Source organism: Petromyzon marinus, chromosome 58 (assembly GCF_048934315.1).
Source record: "Petromyzon marinus isolate PM22_M1 ecotype Great Lakes invasive population chromosome 58, UKy_Petmar_22M1.pri1.0, whole genome shotgun sequence".
In the NCBI taxonomy this organism is placed as follows: Eukaryota; Metazoa; Chordata; class Hyperoartia; order Petromyzontiformes; family Petromyzontidae; genus Petromyzon; species Petromyzon marinus.
In genome coordinates this window covers 2,677,276-2,697,625 of record NC_133724.1, presented here as the reverse complement: position 1 = coordinate 2,697,625, position 20,350 = coordinate 2,677,276, and the positions used below count along the sequence as shown (strand labels likewise).

Sequence of the window (20,350 nt, the reverse complement as noted above, 5' to 3'; positions counted from 1 at the left end):
ATCGCCGGCTCCTTGTTGGGGTTGCCGCCTCTGGCACGGCGCGAGCAGGGGATGCGGTTCCCGGTGTGTCCGTGCAGTCGACGGCTGTGGTTGGCGGGTGGGAGGGGGGGGGTGGGTGCGTTCCTGTGAGCCTCACTCGTATCAATGACTCCAGGCGGGTTGAGAACTCGGTCTACCGTACACTGACCACCGCACTGCAGGTCACAATGACTCACTCGCCAATTCACTTACCCACCCACTCACTCACCCACGCACTCACCCACTTACTCAATTACCCACTCACTTAACCACCACACTGCAGGTCACAGTGACTCACTCACTCACTCACCCAGTCACTCACTCACCCACTCACTCACCCACTCACCCACCCACTCACCCACTCACTCACCCACTCACTCACCAACCCATTCACTTACCCACTCACTCAGTCACCCACTCACTCACTCACCAACCCATTAACTTACCCACCCACTCACTCACCCACCCACTCACCACTTACTCAATTACCCACTCACTCAACCACCACACTGCAGGTCACAATGACTCACTCACTCACCCACTCACTCACCCACTCACCCACTCACTCACCCACTCACTCACCCACCCACCCACTCACCCACCCACCCACTCACTCACCCACTCACTCACTCACCAACCCATTCACTTACCCACTCACTCACTCACTCACCCAATCTCTCACCAACCCATTAACTCACCCACTCACTCACCCACTCACTCACCCATCCATCCACTCACACCCACTCAGTGATCCACCACACTGCAAGTCACAGCACTGCTCTCCTAGCTCGCTCCTTGCTCCGCTTTAGAGCCCCCTACGGTTGTCTAATTTCCACAATCCCTTACAAATAACCTTGCACAATAAACAACCAACAACCCCCCCCTCCCCCCCCCATATTAACTCTGAAGCCTCTTACATCTTCACTAGCGCCGCTCGACAACCGCGATTTAACACGTGTGTATGTACATTGAACTTCCTTCGCACCGTACGTAGTCAACCATGCTAATCGGAGGTACGGGTGGGAGGGGTATTGGTGTCTGTACGAGTCTATGGGTCTCTGTGTGAGTATATGGGTGTCTGTACGAGTCTATGGGTCTCTGTGTGAGTGCATGGGTCTCTGTACAAATCTATGGGTCTCTGTACGAGTCTATGGGTCTATGTGTGAGTGTATGGGTCTCTATATGAATATATGGGTCTCTGTGTGAGTGTATGGGTCTCTGTACGAGTCTATGGGTCTATGTGTGAGTGCATGGGTCTCTGTATGAGTCTATGGGTCTCTGTGTGAGTCTATGGGTCTCTGTGTGATTCTACGGGTCTGTGTGAGTTTATAGGTCTCTGTACGAGTCTATGGGTCTATGTGTGAGTGTATGGGTCTCTGTGTGAGTGTATTGGTGTTTGTATGAGTCTATGGGTTTCTGTGTGAGTGTATAGGTGTCTGCATTAGTCTATGGGTCTCTGTGTGAGTATATAGGTATATGGGTCTCTGTCTGTGTCTATTTATGTATAGAGAACTTCTTTCGCACCGTACGTAGCCAACCGCGCTAATCGGATGTACGGGCGGGGCGGGGGGGGGGTCAACAAATTAAACACAACAACAAGCACATCTAAACAAATTAGTTTTCAATCTCGATGGTTTCAAAGTACATACCTCCGATGGCTTCAGAATAGCGGAAGGAAGAGCGTTCCAGACTGACGCATCAACATCACCACCACCATCGCCATCAAACGTCCCCCACTTCCTGATCGTGCGGGTATCTCCTCACCAACATCACCACCACCATCAAAACCATCACCACCGTCACCCCCATTTTTGCGCCGTTCGTAGCCGGCCGTGATAATCGGAGGTGCGGAGGGAAGGGAATGAAACTGGACGCAAAAATTCAGTTCTAAAGAGATGCGTTTTAAGTCGAGGTGATGTAAAAGTGCACGGCTCCAGTGGTTTCCTAATATCGGAAAGGAAGAGCGTTCCAGACGGCCGCAGAAGCATCCGCATCTGAAAGGGCGACTGTGTGTATGCGTGTGAGTGTGTGTACGTGCCGGCCTCCATCGGTCCTACTCGCCACACAGCACTTGCCCGTGCAGGCTATACGGGGGCACGTTTTGTCTTCGTGCGTGTTTGTGTGTGTATATATGCGTGCGTTTTGAACTTCTTTCGCACCATACATAGCCGACCGCACTAACCGGAGGCCAAAGAACGAACCACAAAAAGCAATTCTGAAAGAAATGCGCTTTAAATCCCGGCATCCGGAACGCGCCGTAAGCCCCGGCGGCCTCCCGATCTCGCGGACGCAAGAGCGTTCCAGACGGCCGCAGGAACCGCACGCGAGAGCGGCCCGCGCCACGCCAACGACGTTGCGGTGACCTCTCCGCCTCGCGATCGCACGCGAGAACTGACCCCCCCCCTCCCCCCCCCCCGGCGGTGAAGGCGCACGGCGCTCACTCTCGCCCTCCCTCTCCTGCAGGGCTCTCTCGGGCATCCTGCGACACCAGCCCAGGCGGTGCAGGGACGAGGAGTTCAGGGGTCACCCCATGCACGCGACGCCGCAGTCACGGGAAGACTCCACGGCGCGGTCCATCAAGAACCACTCCGGTGAGGCCCGCGCCCCCCTGCCCGGGTGCGGCCGCAACGACGGTGTCGTGACACGGCCGGGCGAACCTTCTGAGCGTTCTCTCTGCTGCTGCTACTGTTGCTGTCGCTGAGATGTTAACTCCATCGCCTGGTGCGCAGGAGGTCGTGTGGTCGATGCCGACCCTGACGCCTGCTGTGTATTCGGAGTTTGCGCGTCTCTCCCTCTCTCTTTCTCTCCCCCCGCGGCCGTGTGCAACTTTCTCCGGCTCCTTCCGGGTTTTTTTTCTTTCCGTTTTGAATCGACGTCACACTTTCAGAGTATTTGGCTGCTATAATGTGCGTATGTACGTTGACCTTCTTTAGCACCGTACGTAGCGGACAGCGCCAATCGGAGGTGCGGGGGAAGGACAACAAACTAAACACAAAATGCAGTTACGAAGAAATGAGTTTGTCAATCGAGATTATTGAAAACTGCGTAGCTCCTGACGGCTTCCTAATATTGGAAGCAAGAGCGTTCCGGACGGCCGCAGAAGCGCATCTGAAAGCACCGCGCGATGCGGCGACCGCCGTCTTTGTTTCGACGGCTGAGCCAAAAGCCGCTGCGACGATGACTTCCGGAGTTTGTCGTCGTGATGATGACGAGATCAGCCAAGGTTTTTTTGTGTTTCATTTGCGGGAAGCACTTTGTGTTTAATAAGCGCGACCTTGGAATGTATTTGCTCGGCAAACCCGAAGCCAGCGCAGCTCGGCGAGCAACCGGACGGACACGGTCGGATCTTGCGGGGAAGGACAACAACGACACGTGCCAAAGAACGTTGTGCAAGCTGCAGCTCGCTCGCTATTCTTTTTTGTTGCCAGACGTCCCGTAGAGTAGCGAGTTGCAATATTCGAGCCTCGTCGATACGCTTCGCTACGCCACCACCGCCGCGTTGGCTACGCCAGACGAGCGGTCATCGTATCGCGACCGCCACGTGACGCCCTCGCGACGACGTCACAGCACGACGTCACAGCACGACGTCACAGCACGACGTCACAGCACGACGTCACAGCACGTGCTACGTTCACGACTTGAAGAACCCCCCGACTTTGTGTTGTTTGCTTCGTGGCCTCTGGGCGGTGCGACGCCCCGCTTGCTGTGCACTCTCCTATCCGCGTTGATGCCGAAGCTGGGCATTAGCTAGCCAAGTGTTCCTCACTCATTTCCAAGACATCATCGGTGCGCGTGAGAGCCGGCAAACAATTTGAGACCGTCGGGGGTTTGACTGCAGCGCGACCATGATGATGATAATGGGGGTTGTTTTCACATTTGTGTATTGTCGGAGGGGATGCTGGGGGGGGCACTAAAGGTCACCAGGTGGGTGGTGGGGGGGGGCATTCCACCGCCCCCCGATCTGCGTTACCTCGGGAGCCGTTCGCAACGGAGCCGTCGCGCGAACGTCATTGTCGCGCCGCCAGCCACGGGGGGAAGTTGCCCCCCGCGTCCAACCAACGGAGGCCGGGGGGGGGGGATGGTGGCTGCACCTGGCGACGCGGTCGGCATCCGCTTTACCGGAGCGCTGCTCCGGTTAAAACATGTCTCGCTCGCTCGAGACCATCGGGGACACAAAGCACCGCTTTTTCCACCGCACAGCCGGGTCCCGTGCCGAGCCGGCCTGCTTGTTGCTGTTGTTGTCGTTGCTGTGTCCGGTTTGTTGTCCACCCCCCCCCCCACCCCCCACGTTTCACGCCGCCGATTTGCACGGTTGGTTACGTACGGTGCGAAAGAAGTTCAACGTACGAACACTCGCACGGTCCCGGCGTGGCTCCACTGTAGAAGCCGAGCCGTGCCGCTGACGTCGCGTGCCGCGTGAACGAGTCGACGTGCACGTGCAGAGCTTCTTCTTCTTCCTCTTCTTTGTCTTCTTCCTCTTCTTCGTCTTCTTCTTCCTCTTCTTCTTCGTCTTCTTCTTCTTATTCGTCTTCTTCTTCGTCTTCTTCTTCTTCTTCTTCGTCTTCTTCTTCCTCTTCTTCTTCTTCTTCTTCCGTGCGTGTATATGTATCTACGTTGAACTTCTCTCGCACCGTACGTGCTAATCGGAGGTGCGCGTGGAAAAGACAACAAACTGAACGGAACAAAACGCAACTGTAAAGAAGTGACTTTTACAATCTAGATACTTAAAACGAAACATAGCTCCAGTGGCTTCCTAATTTCTCCCAGTGGCTCACCTGGGTAAGCCAGCGTAACGATAAAAACACACACACACACTCACTCACGCATCATTCTAAAACAACAAAACAAATATTTCGAGAGGGCTTTCCCATCCTCTACCATCCAAACCGACTCCAACGCGCGTGCCGGACGCGGCCACCGCACCTCGGCGGTGGCCGCGTGTGGTGACGCGCGGGCCGAGGCCATGCGCGTGCGCCGTTTGGTTATCGATCGGCTTCGAGGGCCCACGCCGTTCAATAGACGGCCCCCGCAGGCCCCATTACGGAGCCCCCGGTATCGATGATCCGGAAGAGCCCCGGGTGACGAGGTCAGCACCGCCGTGCCCAGCCCGCGGCCCGGTGCTGCCTCTCGCGTCCCAGCGGCACCCCGGAGGCCCCTCCTGCCGAGCTGCCACCGCCCCCATCCCCGCCACCGCCACCACCACCGCCGCCACCGCCACGAGACTCTCACCGAGACTCAATCGGCGCACCTGGCACAGCCACTTGATGGGGAGAGACGAAGGGGGGGGGGCGATTCTCGCATTGGCCGGGTGCCAGCGCTCGCTTCCATCCACCCCCTCCACGAGGGGGACCCTCGGGGCGGGGGGGGGGGGCGAGGCGGGGAGGAGGGGGGGCAGCCCGCCGGCCTTCAGCTCGGCTTCGCGACGTCGTCCGGTCGAGCGGCAGCGCCGATCGGTGACGAGTTTAGCCACCACCACCGCCGCCGTCGCAAGGGGCAGCGATCTGACCCCGCGGCCGTCTGATGCCCGCTTCAGAGCACGTGACATTTCGCCAGCGAGAGTCACGGCTCGCTGCCTTCGTGACGCCCGAGTACTCCCCACTAACCCCTCCCCCACCGCCCCTCCATCCATCAGTCCAAGCCCCCCACTCCCCCCCTGTCTCCACCACCCACAGCTCCCCCCCACCCACCCACCCACCCCCCTCCTCCATCACTTTCCTAATCAGCGGCACGACTCGGAGTGACAGCCGCGGAACACGGAGACGAGGAGACACGTCATCGCGTGTCTCCGCTGGCGGCCGCCGAGGGATTTAACCCCTCGCCTACACCGCGCCCCTACACAGCGCACCTACTCCACTCACCGCTCACCTCCCCTGCTCACCTCTCACCGGCACCGCTCACCGTTCACCACTCACCGCTCAACGGCACCGCTCACCTTCACCGCTCACCGGCACCGCTCACCTCTCACCGCTCACCTCTCACCGGCACCTCTCACCGGCACCGCTTACCTGCACCGCTCACCGCTCACCTGCACCGCTCACCTGCACCGCTCACATGCACCGCTCACTGCTCACCTTGCGGCGCTGACCGCTCACTGCCCTCGCCGCACCTCTTGCTGTTGCCTCGCACCTCGCCTGGCATGCCAGCGGTCCGGCGCTTCGGAGTGGTGGCGTGGCTCTTGGGGGGCTCCTATGCAGGATCCGTGGGTTCGATCCCGACCCTGACGCCTGCTGCTGTATATTTGGAGGTCGCGGTGTCTCTCTCTCGCTCTCTCTCATCATCATCACGGTGGCTGGGAGATGTCAACTACCTCACGGAGAGAGTCAACCTCAGTCGGGATTCGAACCCGGGAGGCCCTTCTCGCTCTGGGGCGCGAGTGTAGCCACTGCGCCTTGTTGGCATGGAGATGTCAACTACCTCGCCCGGTGTGCAGGAGGGCGTGGGTTCGATCCCGATCCAGATGACTGCTGCTGCTGTATATTTGCAGTTTGCGTGTTTCTCTCTCTAATCGTCATCATCACGGTGGCATGGAGATGTTAACTACCTCGCCCGGTGTGCAGGAGGGCGTGGGTTCGATCCCGATCCAGACGACTGCTGCTGTATATTTGGAGTTTGCGTGTCTCTCTATCTCTCTCTCTAATCGTCATCATCACGGTGGCTAGGAGATGTCAACTATCTCGCCTGCTGTGCAGGAGGTCGTGGGTTCGATCCCGACCCTGGCGCCTGCTGCTGCCTATTTTGAGGTCGCTGTGTCTCTCTCTCTCTCTCATCATCATCATCACGGTGGCTGGGAGCTGTCAACTACCTCGCCTGCTGTGCAGGAGGTCGTGGGTTCGATCCCGACCCTGACGCCTGCTGCTGTATATTTTGGGGTCGCGGTCTCTCTCTCTCTCATCATCATCACGGTGGCTGGGATATGTTAACTACCTCGCCTGCTGTGCAGGAGGTCGTGGGTTCGATCCCGACCCTGACGCCTGCTGCTGTCTATTTGAAGGTCGCGGTGTCTCTCTCTCGCTCACCACGTGGTCGCGTGGATGTTCATCTCTGGGACCTCCGGTTTTCCCCTCCACATTGAGAATGAACATCACGCGTTTAGATTATTCGGAGTATTTTGCTGCGATAGATTTCCGTGCGATGAAAAGCCACTACCGTTGAGCTCTCATGTGTGATAGCCGGGTCGATTATGAAAAATAAATTAAGAGCTCAGTGGGCTTAACATGCTAAGATAAAAAAATAGTTTAGTTTCATTAATATATATATTTTTAAGTGATTTGTTTACCTTACTTATACTTCTAGATTTGAAGCTTTCGTGACTGCAAGGATTCATACTCTTTGTTTTTTTCGGTAAAGTCACGTAGGTAAATAAAATAAACAACTAAATTAAATCACGACGTTTCGGAGGCAAGACAAGCTTCCGAAACGTCGTGATTTAATTTAGTTGTTTTCATTTATTTTATTTTACCTACGTGACTTTACTTATACTTTCCACTCCTATCGTGTTGATTGTTGTTGTAGCGTTTTTGACCCTGTGTCCCTACTGGGACATCTGGAAAACAAGAGCTTTACAGCTCATCGGATTCCTCATCCTCCCCCCCCCTCCCCCCAGTACCCTCGTCCAACCCCCTCCTCCTTCTCCCTCCTCCCCTCTTCCCTCCCCCCTCCTCCTCCCCTCCCTCCTCCTCCACCTCCTCCTTCTCCGCCCTTCCCCTCCCATCTCCTCCCCCGCTCTCCCCTCCTCCTTCTTCGCCCTCCCTCCTCCCCTCTCCTCCTCCTCTGCCCCCTCCTCTTCCTCCGCCCTCTACCCTCCACCCCTCACCCCGAGACCGCGCTCTTGATGAGCGGGCTGACTGCTGCTGCTGCTGCGAGGAAGCCAGCGAGTCTTCAACAGTGACAATCAGCACCCCCCCCCCCCCCGACAAAACGCCTCTTCCACTTGGCCACCACTCTCCCGTCAGCCATCACATCGAGCGCTCGGGGCAGATCACGGAAGCTCAGCAGGGCTGTGAGCCTGGATAATGCGTTTATGGGCAACCGCGTGCCCCTGCATGTGTGCTTAATGCTGTCGCTGCTGCTTGGCCACGTTACGGTGGCGCAGGAAGACAAAACCATTGCCGTGCCCTACTTGTGGTGTGAAGTCACGGGGGAAAGGAACGGACGGACGGACGGTTACGCGAGAGGTCCATGACTGGGTCACGGCCCTCGTCCAGCAGTGGACTGGCAAGAGGCGGCCGCTTTCTTGGGACACCGCTCTACCCGAATGGACATCGCGTGGTCTTACGGGACGCGCTGTGTGTGGCGCAGGCGTGGACTCTGACGGTCTGTTGTGGCCGGAGCTTCTCTATTCTCTCTCTCTCTCTTCCAGCGCGTTCTGAGTCGCTTCCCTCCTGGGTTGGTGCCCGGGGTGGGAGGGAGGGCATCGGATTTGTTCCCACAGCTGTTTCCAAAAACAAAGAAACACGAAAAAACCCCACACGCCCAATACTGAAAAGTTACCTGCAGATAATAATAATAACAATGTCATTTTCTAGAGCGGCATTCGTGAAAAATTGCATCCCACAACGCTGCAACATCAATCAGCCGGTCTCTTACACACAGATGATGCAACAACACAAAACCCACACTTACTTAACAAATCAAAAACTAAAGGTTGAATACGTAAATAGCGAGAGAAAATAAATGCACGTGAGGAGACGATGATCCATCACAGAGAAAATAAATTCGAATGAATAAGAAAAAAATCCGTTCGGATTCCATACCCCCAAAACCGCAATCCCAACAATTCGCCGGGTTTGGGAGGGGGGTGGTGGTGGAGTGACCAAAAAGTTCGGATCCAGTTGGACCATCAATATCAATCCCCTGTTTCCCAGCGTACGCCTGCACAAATACAACCACTCAAGTGGGAATCAATCACACAGACAGAGCAGGCAGCAGCGGTGACAGAATCGCTCCCCCCGCCCCCCCCCATCGCCTCCTGCGAAAACTTGGCAGGACCCTCCTGACAAAAGAGTCTTGTGACTCGAGCCAGGCTTTAACCCTGGCTACGCGACAGGGCGCGATGCTGAAACGAATCGATATGAAAATAACAACGAGTGTACTGAACGGATATCGCGTTGCATTCATGCAGCGGGGCAGGGCCAGGGGAAGGGTGGGTTATCGATCCCACGTGGTGCTACCGCGAGTAAGATAATATCGCGGGATTGAATTGTTATCATGAGGTTTGCTTATCTGCGTCGCTTTGGCAATTACGTATGCGCGTACGTTGAACGTTGAACTTCTTCCGCGCCGTACCTAGACAACCGTTGCTAATCGGAGGTACGGGGGAGGGGGGTGAAGGACAACAAACGCAACACGAAAAGCAATTGTAAAGAAATTAGTCTTCACGTAGTATAGCAGTGTATAGTACTGCAGTGTATAGCGTAGTGTGAGTGTAGCGTATAGGCTAACGTGCACCGTGCGTTGAACTTCTTTCGCGCCGTACGTTGCCACACCGTTGCGAATCGGAGGTGCGGGGGGACGGACTAGAAACCAAAACACGAAAATCAGTTCTAAAGAAATTTAATTGAGCCACCAACTTTGCATAGGCGTCCCTGAGACAGCGGTGGGAATTTTACATTCCCATGGCCGGGGCTAGGTAATCCATAATAATGACAATTGTTGACTTCAATCAAATGTGATACTCATTGCATCGGCTCCCGGGGGGGCGATCGGTTGATGCTTTAAAATCACCACTTCCTGATTGTCACAGAACCAGCTGTGCCATAGTAGCGAGATATTAACTCCCTCGCCTGGTATACAAGAGGTCGTGGGTTTGATCCCGACCCTGAGACCTGCTGCTGTATATTTGGAGTTTGTGTATCTCCCTCCCCGTGGTCGTGTGGATTTTTCTCCGGGTCCTACGGTTTTTTCCCTCCACATTTAGAATCAACGTCGCGCGTTTAGAATATTGGCTCACTCGTGACGACATCACATTCATACCTCTCCTTAAGAACGAAACAGGAGGATTTCTCCACAAATCTGGCTGTTGCCTGATGATGCTGGTTGTAATTGCTGGCGAAACGTCGTACTCGAATTGTAAATGTTGTCGTGGGTTTACTCTCCAATACACAACCGCTTAGTGCTGTACTAGTAACGAATTGGCCACGTTCTGTTTACGTCACAAACCGTACTAGTTGGCTGTGTCGGGTGGTGGCGGGTTTAACGACACAACATTTATACGTTTACGCGATCTAACCCCAACAAAACAAACAAAAACCTCGATCATGGAGTGTTGGCGCTGTTATTAATTTCCACGCGACGATGAGGTTAACCCAACTTCGTTGAGCAATCACTTGCGACAGCCAGGGTCGCTTGTGACAAAAAGCTACAGTGGTTAAAATTAAAAATAAAAAAAGTTTACTTTTTTTTATCAGTTTAACACAAACAGAGGTGGCATTTCGTTTTTTTTTGTTTGTGTGCGTCGCGTGAATGTCCGGGACGAACGACACAGTTTGGATGTGGGGCAATCCATTGCGGGGCCGGGCACAGAACGCTACGCGGAGGGTCCGATGAGAGGTTAACGCGACGGCCGGCCGGCCGGCCCAATTCCTGTCTGCGATCGATGCCGCCGGAGGAAACATCGAGCACCGCGAGTGTCCCCTGGCGGAGCGTTAATGGCTTTCAAAAAAAATCACCGACGACAACCACAACAACAACGACAGCGAGGATCCGGCGACGACATCTGGAGAGCGCCCTCGATGCGCGGTTCATTGCGAGCGCGCGTCCGTAACACGAACGCCCGTGATCGAAATGACCCGACGCTTCCATCTCCGCCGCACCACCGGCACCACCCCCTCCCAACCCCCCCCCACCCCCCACCGCGTCGCTCGCCTCCCCTACGCGAACGAGCGAGAGACACACAGAGAGAGAGAATGCAAAAAAAAATAACTGTTATACAAAGGCAAACAAATAATATTGACGGCGTTGAACGGGGGGAAGGCTTAAAAGGGCACCAGGCAGAAGTTTGAAATCTCTTATCTCGGTGGCATTCATCGCGACCCGCTAGGCGGCCGCTTGCCGAGCCGAGCGGCGGCTTTTTGTCATCGGTTCGGGGGGGGGGGGGTGGTGGTGGGGGGGTGGTGGGAAGTGGTTGGGGGGGGGGGTTGGGTGGGGTCCTCAGCGCGGTGAGAGACCTCGCTTAGAATTCCCCGAGCCGGGCACGGGGACTCTCAAACGTGACAGTGGTGGTATTAGTATTGGTGGTATTAGTATTTGTGGGGGTGGTAGTTTGAGTATTGGTGACGGTGGTGGTATTAGTATTGGTGGCGGTGGTGGTATTAGTATTGGTGGGGGTGGTGGTATTAGTATTGGTGGCGGTGGTGGTATTAGTATTGGTGGCGGTGGTGGTATTAGTATTGGTGGGGGTGGTGGTATTAGTATTGGTGGGGGTGGTGGTATTAGTATTGGTGGGGGTGGTAGTATTAGTATTGGTGGGGGTGGTGGTATTAGTATTGGTGGGGGTGGTAGTGTTAGTATTGGTGGGGGTGGTGGTATTAGTATTGGTGGGGGTGGTGGTATTAGTATTGGTGGGGGTGGTGGTATTAGTATTGGTGGGGGTGGTGGTATTAGTATTGGTGGGGGTGGTGGTATTAGTATTGGTGGGGGTGGTGGTATTAGTATTGGTGGGGGTGGTAGTGTTAGTATTGGTGGGGGTGGTGGTATTAGTATTGGTGACGGTGGGGGTATTAGTATTGGTGGTGGAATTAGTATTGGTGGCGGTGGGGGTATTAGTATTGGTGGTGGTAGTGGTATTAGTATTGGTGGGGGTGGTAGTGTTAGTATTGGTGGGGGTGGTGGTATTAGTATTGGTGGGGGTGGTATTAGTATTGGTGGGGGTGGTAGTGTTAGTATTGGTGGGGGTGGTGGTATTAGTATTGGTGGGGGTGGTGGTATTAGTATTGGTGGGGGTGGTGGTATTAGTATTGGTGGGGGTGGTGGTATTAGTATTGGTGGGGGTGGTGGTATTAGTATTGGTGGGGGTGGTGGTATTAGTATTGGTGGGGGTGGTAGTGTTAGTATTGGTGGGGGTGGTGGTATTAGTATTGGTGGGGGTGGTGGTATTAGTATTGGTGGGGGTGGTGGTATTAGTATTGGTGGGGGTGGTGGTATTAGTATTGGTGGGGGTGGTGGTATTAGTATTGGTGGGGGTGGTGGTATTAGTATTGGTGGCGATATTAGTATTAGTGGCGGTGGTGGTATTAGTATTGGTGGGGGTGGTGGTATTAGTATTGGTGGGGGTGGTGGTATTAGTATTGGTGGGGGTGGTAGTGTTAGTATTGGTGGGGGTGGTGGTATTAGTATTGGTGGGGGTGGTGGTATTAGTATTGGTGGGGGTGGTAGTGTTAGTATTGGTGGGGGTGGTGGTATTAGTATTGGTGGGGGTGGTGGTATTAGTATTGGTGGCGGTGGCGGTATTAGTATTGGTGATGGTGGTGGTATTAGTATTGGTGGGGGTGGTGGTATTAGTATTGGTGGGGGTGGTGGTATTAGTATTGGTGACGGTGGTGGTATTAGTATTGGTGGCGGTGGTGGTATTAGTATTGGTGGCGGTGGTGGTATTAGTATTGGTGGGGGTGGTGGTATTAGTATTGGTGGTGGTGGTGGTATTAGTATTGGTGGCGGTGGTGGTATTAGTATTGGTGGGGGTGGTAGTGTTAGTATTGGTGGGGGTGGTGGTATTAGTATTGGTGGGGGTGGTGGTATTAGTATTGGTGGGGGTGGTGGTATTAGTATTGGTGGGGGTGGTGGTATTAGTATTGGTGGGGGTGGTGGTATTAGTATTGGTGGGGGTGGTAGTGTTAGTATTGGTGGGGGTGGTGGTATTAGTATTGGTGGGGGTGGAGGTATTAGTATTGGTGGGGGTGGTGGTATTAGTATTGGTGGGGGTGGTAGTGTTAGTATTGGTGGGGGTGGTGGTATTAGTATTGGTGGGGGTGGTGGTATTAGTATTGGTGACGGTGGTGGCATTAGTATTGGTGGCGGTGGCGGTATTAATATTGGTGTGGGTGGTGGTATTAGTATTGGTGGGGGTGGTAGTGTTAGTAATGGTGGGTGTGGTGGTATTAGTATTGGTGGGGGTGGTGGTATTAGTATTGGTGGGGGTGGTGGTATCAGTATTGGTGGGGTTGGTGGTATTAGTATTGGTGGGGGTGGTAGTGTTTGTTTTGGTGGGGGTGGTGGTATTAGTATTGGTGGCGGTATTAGTATTGGTGGCAGTGGTGGTATTAGTATTGGTGGGGGTGGTGGTATTAGTATTGGTGGCGGTGGTGGTATTAGTATTGGTGGTGGTGGTAGTGTTAGTATTGGTGGGGGTGGTGGTATTAGTATTGGTGGGGGTGGTGGTATTAGTATTGGTGGCGGTGGTGGTATTAGAATTGGTGGTGGTGGTGGTAGTGTTAGTATTGGTGGGGGTGGTGGTATTAGTATTGGTGGGGGTGGTGGTATTAGTATTGGTGGCGGTGGTGGTATTAGTATTGGTGGCGGTGGTGGTATTAGTATTGGTGGTGGTGGTAGTGTTAGTATTGGTGGGGGTGGTGGCATTAGTATTGGTGGGGGTGGTGGTATTAGTATTGGTGGCGGTGGTGGTATTAGTATTGGTGGTGGTGGTAGTGTTAGTATTGGTGGGGGTGGTGGTATTAGTATTGGTGGGGGTGGTGGTATTAGTATTGGTGGCGGTGGTGGTATTAGTATTGGTGGCGGTATTAGTATTGGTGGCGGTGGTAGCAGTGATGCTGTTGGCGGTGGTGGCGGTGGCAGTGGTGACGGTGGTGGCAGTGATGGTGGCGGCGGTGGTGGTGGTGGCAGTGACGGTGGCGGTGGTGGCAGTGATGCTGGCGGCGGCGGTGGTGGTGGCAGTGATGGTGACGGTGGTGGTGGTGATGGTGGCGGCGGCGGTGGTGGCAGTGATGGTGACGGTGGTGGCGGTGGTGGTGGTGCGAGCGAGTGAGTGAGCGTTCGCTCGCAGCGGTGATGGTCCCCCGCGCTCTGAACCCGTCGGTGCGCCTGCCGCCAGGCTGCTTGACCCCTCTCATCTCGGACGGTGATGACCTCGCGATGGTCGCTGCGAGGGAGCGAAGGAGGGGCGGGGTAGGGGCAGTGTCGGGTGAAGCTAAGTGCGGGGCCTGGAGCACATGATGTTATAAAGGGATCCTAAATAAAAAAAACACCACGTAAATATGAAAAGACACATTTTTAAGTTGCATTGCAAGTAATTGTATTTTTTCAATTGCTATACGGCCAGATAATACGACAAATCGCTAAGCTTAAACACCCGGTCGTTCATAAAAGTTGAAGGGCAGTATAGTACTATAGTAATAGAGCAAGTGCAGAATCACTGAACCGGAATTGATGGCTTGAAAGCATTTAGCGCGGGGCCCTTGAAAGTACGGGGACCGTAGCTACTGCATATGTAGTAGCTACTACACATGCAGCTACTACACATGTAGCTACTACATATGTAGCTACTACATATGTAGCTACTACACATGTAGCTACTACACATGTAGCTACTACATATGTAGCTACTACATTACTAGCTACTACACATGTAGCTACTACACATGCAGCTACTACTACACATGTAGCTACTACACATGTAGCTACTACACATGTAGCTACTGCACATGCAGCTACTGCACATGCAGCTACTACACATGTAGCTACTACACATGTAGCTACTACACATGTAGCTACTACACATGTAACTACTACACATGTAGCTACTACACATGTAGCTACTACACATGTAGCTACTACACATGCAGCTACTACTTATGTAGTGCTACTAGGATCATCCAGCACTGGGTAGGGGGTGGAGGTGGGGCCACGGCGGTGGTGCCCAGCTCAGCATTAATCAGCCTTCGTCTCCTTCCACCTCTTCGCCGCGTCAACTCCGCAGCGAGACAGCAGAAGAGGTGGAGGCAAGAGATGAGAGGAGAGAGTGGAACGAGAGAGGTGTGGAGACACGTGGAGCAGGTGGAGCGAGATGAGAGAAGTTCGATCCCGACCCTATCGCCTGCTGCTGTATATTTGGAGTTTGCGTGTCTCTCTCTCTATCTACGTCGTGAGATGTTAACTCCCTCGCCTGGTATACATGAGGTCGTGGGTTCGATCCCGACCCTGACGCCTGCTGCTGTATATTTGGAGTTTGCGGTCTCTCTCTCTCTCTATCTACGTCGTGAGATGTTAACTCCCTCGCCTGGTTTACAGGAGGTCGTGGGTTCGATCCCGACCCTGACGCCTGCTGCTGTATATTTGGAGTTTGCGTGTCTCTCCGTGGTGAGATGTTAACTACCTCGCCTGATATGGAGGATGTCGTTGGTTCGATCCCGACCCTGACGCCTGCTGCTGTATATTGGGAGTTTGTGTGTCTCTCTCTCTGTGGTCGCGTGGATTTTTCTCCGGGTCCTCCAGGGTTTTCCCTCCACGTTTAGAAACACGCGCTTGGGTTATTTAGATTATTTAGCCGTTTTTCATTTCCACGTGATGAACCGCTTGGTTGAGCTGTCATTTGTGGCCAGGTCTCTTCTGAAAGAAAAAAACAGAAGTTAATAGCTCAGTAGAAATGTTTGTCCTCCGAGTCCTCCGGATTTTCCCTCTACATTTCGAATCAACATCGACATCACGCGTCTGGAGTGTTTCTCTGACGTCATCATCGTCATCATCACCACCACAAAGCTCCGTCCCTCCGCATTGCCCCCCCTCCTCCGCCTCCTCCGCCAATCTCCAACCCGACTCCACCGCTCCTCCACAATGCCCCCCTCCCGACCGCCTCCGGGCTGAGCTCAACCCCGCGACGTGATGAAGCCGCATTACCAACTGCATCATCATCATCATCGTCGTTGTCATCAGCATCGTCGACGTCATTGCCATCGTCGTCATCATCATCGTCATCATCATCGTCGTCGTCGTCATCATCGTCGACGTCGTCATCATCGTCGTCGTCATCATCATCATCGTCGTCGTCATCATCATCACCATCATCATAAGGTCGTCGTCTTCATCATCTCCTCCTATACGAACACAACCTTGTTCTCACCTTCTGCGTTGGCACACTCTACGGGTCCCACTTGCGCCTGCGAATTCAAATCCTCGTGTCGGGTGGGGGGCGGAGGGGGTGAGCAGGGGGGGGGCGGAGGGGGGGGTGTTGATTCAGCCAATCATCATCCCTCCCGCGACGATCGAAACGAATTCGGAACCACTCTGTCCAGAGGTGACCGCCGGTAGTCCTACGTTGCGAAAGAGCTTCAACGCATGCACGCACGCACGCACGTACGTGCAAACGTACTCGCCCCCGCCACAAGCACGTGGAATGTCCCATCCGCCTTCTCCTCTCGGCGGGAGGGGGGGGGGCTAGTGACCGGGGAGACGAGCCCCCATCGCCCTCGGTTGCTCGCTTCGAGCGGCGGGAGATGGCTTTTTAAATCACTTTCGTGGCGTGTTCCACAAAAGGGGGCCCCAGGGTAATCGACTCTCGGCTCCGCGCTCGCTCACTCGCTCGGGGGCCGAGAATCTTCTGGGGGGGGGGGGGGGGGGTTGGCGAGGAAGAGGGGGAGGGTGGTGAAGGCCGTGAATTCGGATGTTCAGAGATCACCCGGCAGAATCCCGTGGCGCTCGGGAACGCCGCACCGCCTCGCATCGCCCTTTGCCGGAGCGATAGATTACTTCTTTTTTCTGTTCCCCCACCCCATCCACCACCTTCCTCCCCCCCCCCCCCCCCTTTCCCCCTGCCCCCGTCCCTTTTTTGTTCCACGCCGCCAGCTCTGGCCAGCAAGCGGACGGGGCTTAAAGATCGGGTGCCCCGGGGCGGTTGTTGATGTTGTTGTATTTTTTGTTAAAAACAACAACGCTGGGGCCATAACCTTCGTGACTCTGGAGTATTTGGTGAGCTGCGATGCCGACTCGGCCGCAGACGATTACGCGGTGAGGTGGACATCGTGCGGGCGTGATTCGTCGTATACCACTGAGGGCCCCCCTTCCCTGCCCCCAATTCGGGCTATGAAGTATGCTAGAAGTCTCAGACGATTACGCGGTGAGGTGGACATCGTGCGGGCGTGGTTGTGCCATGCGATCCTCGTTGGCCTCATTTTTTTTTGGGGGGGGGGTGGCAGCCCAGCACCCCCTGCCCCCCGGTGAGGACGAATCTTTTGTGGGGGGAAGACGGGCGGGGGTGGGGGGGGGCTGCCGAATATGTGGTGGGGGGGGAGAGGACTTAATGCCAACTGAGAGCGTCAACAAGCAATGAGAACGTACGCATTAGAGGCAATGCAATATTTTTATTAAATACATGCTCTAATATATCGATACTTTTTCTTTATTTACACTGATCACATTTGAAAATTTCTGCACACAGACCGGGCCCACCGGGCAACTATAAATGTATTATTTACCAATTGCTCATTGGGTGTCATTGTGAGCGGCCAGATAATAAAACCAGCGACATTGACAATGTGGGTGAACTAAAAATGCAACATTTTTTTCATTTACCAGATAAGGTCCACTGAGCTACGTCGCTCTTTTGTCAGAAGCGACCTGGCCATAAATGATAGCTCAACGAAGTTGCTCATCGTCGTGCGGAAATCTACAGCAGCCCAAAATAAAAATCTAAACGCGCGATGCCGATTCTAAATTTGGAGGGTGGAAAACCGGAGGATCCGGAGAAAAATCCACGCGACCACGGGGAGAGAGAGAGAGGAGAGAGAATACGCAAACTGCAAATATACAGCAGCAGGCTGTCGGGATCGAACCCACGACCTCCTGCATACCAGGCGAGGTAGTTAACATCTGCCCACCGCGTAAGCTCGCCGCACGAGTACTCGTCATGCGTCACTGTGCAGGATGTTCAGACTAAATGAAGCAAACAAAGCGGACGTTAATTCGTCTCCTTCCCACCCACATTTGTCTCTCCACACAGAAAATCTATTTTTAGTCTTTGTTTTCACGGAATCCATCGGTTGTTCCTATGCGTAGTTCCAAATTGAGATGTTAGCGGTGGAAGTTACCAATTTTTTGCCAATTTGGATGATGATGATAATAATGATGGCGATGATATATGATGATGATGACGACGATGATTTCATGAATAGCGATGGCTACAATCATCATGATGTTGGTCAATTTACGATCACGATACGGATGGGACATAAATTCAGCAGTGCCAATCATCCACGGAGATTGCGGCTCTGGCAAGTGGAAGATTGCTGAGTTCAAGGCCTGGTTGGGGGGAGGGGTTTATTCAGCCCATCAGCCACCCAGGGTCGATAAAAGAAAGTACCACTTTGATGGGGAAGTCAAACAGTGGTTGTCATGTGGATAGACTCGTCCTTGTCACAGGAATGCGGAATTTGCCACCACTGCCTCTGCAAGGCTGCCCCCGGGGGGGGGGAGGGGGGGGGGAATGTATGCACAAATGCCTCAATGCTCATGTCAGCAGGGAGCCGCTTTTGAATGAAAATTCCAACACGAAAGATGGATCCCAGAGCCAATACCCACCTCCACTGACAGTCTGTGACCACCCCCGTGCCATCCCCATGCAATAGGGCACAAAGACAAAGATGCCCCCAGATAGCTTTCAACACGTTGTAGGGGCAAGTGCCTCCTTCGCGAGCGGCAGCAGCACCTACGAAGGCCGGGCAGGGCGCTGCCGCTCTCCGCGTTGATGAAACGCCAGGAAACGAACGAAGGCGATTAGTCTCGTGGCTGATCGATGTGGGGGGCCAGCCAGCCGCTGCCGCACGCCCCCCACGTAGACTGATGAGCAGCGCGTCGAAGGCGTTGGGTACCGTCGACCCCTGCGCCCCCCACACACCGCCATACTAACACTACACACACACACCACGTGACCCCACACGCGTCACTACACTACACACACCACGTGTAACACACACGCCTTACTGACACAACAACACCACGTGACACACACGCCTCACTGACACAACAACACCACGTGACACACACGCCTTACTAACACTACACACACAACACGTGTAACACACACGCCTTACTAACACCACACACACCACGTGACACACACACGCCTCACTAACACCACACACAACACCACGTGCCACACGTCTTACTGACACAACACACAACACCACGTGACACACACGCCTTACTAACACCACACACAACACCACGTGACACACACGCCTTACTGACACCACTCACAACACCACGTGACACACACGTCTTACTGACACCACACACAACACGTGACACACACACGCCTTACTAACACAACAACACCACGTGACACACACACGCCTTACTGACACCACACAACACGTGTAACACACACGCCTTACTAACACCACACACAACACCACGTGACACACACGCCTTACTAACACCACACACACCACGTGACACACACGCCTTACTGACACCACTCACAACACGTGACACACACGCCTTACTGACACAACAACACCACGTGACACACACGCCTTACTAACACCACACACAACACCACGTGACACACACGCCTTACTAACACAACAACACCACGTGACACACACGCCTTACTGACACAACAACACCACGTGACACACACGCCTTACTGACACAACAACACCACGTGACACACACGCCTTACTGACACCACACACAACACGTGTAACACACACGCCTTACTAACACCACACACAACACCACGTGACACACACGCCTTACTAACACCACACACAACACCACATGACACACACGCCTTACTAACACAACAACACCACGTGACACACACGTCTTACTAACACCACACACAACACGTGACACACACGCCTTACTGACACAACAACACCACGTGACACACACGCCTTACTAACACCACACACAACACGTGTAACACACACGCCTTACTAACACCACACACAACACCACGTGACACACACGCCTTACTAACACCACACACAACACCACGTGACACACACGCCTTACTGACACCACACACAACACCACGTGACACACACGCCTTACTAACACCACACACAACACGTGTAACACACACGCCTTACTAACACCACACACAACACCACGTGACACACACGCCTTACTAACACCACACACAACACCACGTGACACACACGCCTTACTGACACAACAACACCACGTGACACACACGCCTTACTGACACCACACACAACACGTGACACACACACGCCTTACTAACACCACACACAACACGTGACACACACACGCCTTACTAACACAACAACACCACGTGTAACACACGCCTTACTGACACCACACAACAACACCACGTGACACACACGCCTTACTGACACCACACAACAACACCACGTGA

At 54.1% G+C, this 20,350-nt stretch overlaps 1 protein-coding gene across 1 annotated transcript in view; it reads left to right on the top strand.

The window, feature by feature from the left end:
- The window catches only part of LOC116955077 (uncharacterized), a 153,629-nt gene that overhangs the window by 46,091 nt on the left and 87,188 nt on the right, over positions 1-20,350 (top strand). The window contains exon 2 of the mRNA XM_032976037.2: positions 2,482-2,609. Coding sequence (XP_032831928.2) covers positions 2,482-2,609 — 128 coding nt within the window. The remainder of the gene's footprint in view (positions 1-2,481; positions 2,610-20,350) is intronic.